The sequence below is a fragment of the Nicotiana tomentosiformis genome, chromosome 12 (genome assembly GCF_000390325.3).
Source record: "Nicotiana tomentosiformis chromosome 12, ASM39032v3, whole genome shotgun sequence".
Classification (NCBI taxonomy): domain Eukaryota; kingdom Viridiplantae; phylum Streptophyta; class Magnoliopsida; order Solanales; family Solanaceae; genus Nicotiana; species Nicotiana tomentosiformis.
In genome coordinates, this window is record NC_090823.1 from 111,215,469 (window position 1) to 111,218,336 (window position 2,868).

Consider the following 2,868-nt stretch of genomic DNA (forward strand, 5'->3'; position numbering starts at 1 on the left):
ACGTCCCTGGCTGCTATGTTTTAGGCAATATCGTTGACAGTGGCCCACCATTGACTGTGTCGTAATAACGACGTCATGCAATTTATTTTGTAAAAGAAAAGGGTTAACATAACCAAAATGGCTCAATTATGCCTTTTCGACTAACATACTCATTTCTCAGAGTTTGTAAATTCTTATCCTTTTTTTAATCCTATTTAAAATCAATACTCCCTAAATTTTTAGTTTAAACATTTTCATTTTACCTTTCCCCCTGTATAATGTAACATGACATATTAAAAGATTTAAGGGGTATTTTTTATATGATAAATATAATATAACACTACATAATTCAAAAGCTTCTTTATATTCTTAAACTTCATACCACATCAAAGTACTAACACGCAAAATGAAATGGAAAGAGTAATTTTATTACTCCCCGTTTCAATTTAGATGAGCTAGTTTGATTCGGTATGGAGTTTAAGAAAAAAAGAAGACTTTTGAAACTTGCGGTCTTAAAAGCTTAAGGGGTAAAAGTTTTGTGGGGTCATGACATTTGTGTGGTTATAATAGGTTCTTCTTAAAATTAAAATAAGTAAAATGAAGAGTTTAAAGTTGAATCATTTCCAAATTTAAAAATATGTCATTTATTTTGGATCAGACTAAAAAATAAAGTATCTCATCTAATTTGAAACGGACGGAGTAAAACCTTAAAAGGTTCAAGTACAATGTGTGCTAATTGCTCTAAAGCATCGACGGATTTAGATGTGTAATACAGAATACTTTTAGAGAGTATTTATGAAATTAAAGTTAATTTAATAAATATACAACAACAACAATAACAAACTCAATATAATCTCACAAGTAGGATCTGGAGAGAATAAAATATACTCGAACCTTACCTCTACCTTGAAGTTAAAGACGCTATTTCCGATAAATAAATACACAATACCATCTAAAGTAATTTGGCCTTGTATCTTTTAAGTGGCGCGGCATAGTTTTACGTACATGTTTTATTTATACAAAGGGAATGATATTAGTAAAGTGAGTAAAAACTGTAATTGACCCGGAACAAAGTAAAGAAGGAAGACTCCTGACAGTATCAAATGTACTCCTGAAAATTGTGATTTTTATATGGTTTTGAAATTTTAATAATTAATATTTATAAAGTATCTCATTATTGATATAATAAAAAATAATATCACTTTTTAAAATAAATTAAGAAAAAGACCATTATGTAAAATGAAACAACAATATTTCATACGGTTTTTATACGGCTAAGTTTACATATATGTGTACCGCACGTGTATCAAACCTTATTTTTCTCAAACGAAAAAAAAGGTCTCTGTCACCATCGACCAAATTAAAAAGCAAGATGAAAGACTCATTCTCATCTTTACCGCGTGCTAGAACCCCCAGAAGTATTTCTTAATCAGGAAGATTTATTTATTGACACAGTCAATCCGGCCCCACTCTTTTTGTAAGCTACTTCCGCCGTTCCGCGTGCCCGTTCATATCGTATCCTCCTCCTCCTCCTCTTCTCTTCATAATTCAAATTTATAAGAACACTTAACAGATTCCACGTACAACCTAAAGGCTCAGCAGAAAACAAGTAAATCGCAACTTTAGCCACAACACTCCGCACATATTACACACTACATAAAACTCAGAAATTTGCACTTTCTTCAAATGATGAATAATTACTCAAGTTCATCATGCTCTTCAGTTATTAGGGCTGAAACTTCTGATGAAGAAGTTATCTTATTAGCGTCAAGCAAACCTAAGAAGCGAGCGGGGAGAAAGAAGTTCAAGGAAACTCGCCACCCGGTATACAGGGGAGTGAGAAAGAGGAACAACGACAAGTGGGTTTGCGAACTGCGTGAGCCCAGCACACAGAAGCGAATATGGTTGGGAAGTTACCCAACTGTAGAAATGGCTGCACGAGCTCATGACGTAGTTGCATTGGCACTTAAAGGACATCTAGCCACTTTAAACTTCGCAGACTCCGCTTGGCGATTGCAAGTGCCGGTATCGAAGGATCCCAAGGACTTGCGCCAAGCGGCTGCGAAAGCAGCAGAGGCGTTCCGGCCAGGAGAGGAAACTGATGTTAATTCTAGAGGGGAATCTAATACTGGCAATGGTGATGAGGAAATGAAGGCAGTAACAGAAGAGAACGCGGCAAATAATAGCATGCAGAATGTGGTGACTGCAGAAAATGTTATGTATAGCAATTCATGTGGAGAAGTGGGAATGTTTGGGACGCAAGAATGGCAGACAAATATGGAAGAAGGGAGTTTGTTTTCACCAAATCCTTGTTTATTAGGGGGTTGTTTCAGCTGGGATGATGATGTGGAGAGTGATGTTGAGGTGTCATTGTGGAGTTATTCTGTTTGATAGCTCATATATAGTTGGAGTATATCCATTTTGTAATAAGCACGTAGATTATATTCTTTTTTAATCCACGTGGATTATTTTCTCCACATGGCATTTGTTTAAATCTAAAATATGCAGTTTTTATATTTTTACTTCATTAATCGTTTAGTTTATTTTTTCCGGAACAAATTTATAATTAAAAAATTAGCTGGACTTCAACTATTTAGGATAAATTTTTCAATTGGCTAAATATAATAGAATGTGAGCCAAACGTTTTTACAAATTAGGCGCAAAAGAGAAGAAATATACAGTTAAAACAAACAATCATTGCATTTTAAAAAAAAATATACAATTTAAACTCCATTATTCTGTTAAGGTTTTTATTTGCAAAAAATAATTGAGCTTTCACAAAGTTTCTTTACAGATTTGACCCAAAAATAGAACACACTGTTAGCATAAATAGACAGTATATTGCATCTACAGAAGAAATAAAAAAGTTCATAGTTGAAACTTTATTAG

At 33.8% G+C, this 2,868-nt stretch overlaps 1 protein-coding gene across 1 annotated transcript; it reads left to right on the plus strand.

The window, feature by feature from the left end:
* Nucleotides 1–1,546: 1,546 nt before the first annotated feature.
* Nucleotides 1,547–2,506, plus strand: LOC104089806 (dehydration-responsive element-binding protein 1E-like). Its single transcript, XM_009594788.4, has one exon. It carries the CDS (start codon nt 1,666–1,668, stop codon nt 2,368–2,370), a length of 705 nt encoding a protein of 234 aa, XP_009593083.1. The 5' UTR covers nt 1,547–1,665; the 3' UTR covers nt 2,371–2,506.
* Nucleotides 2,507–2,868: the final 362 nt, after the last annotated feature.

Bases quoted from the DNA above. Each gene is read 5' to 3' on its own strand.
- LOC104089806 (XM_009594788.4), top strand. From the start codon at position 1,666: ATGATGAATAATTACTCAAGTTCATCATGCTCTTCAGTTATTAGGGCT.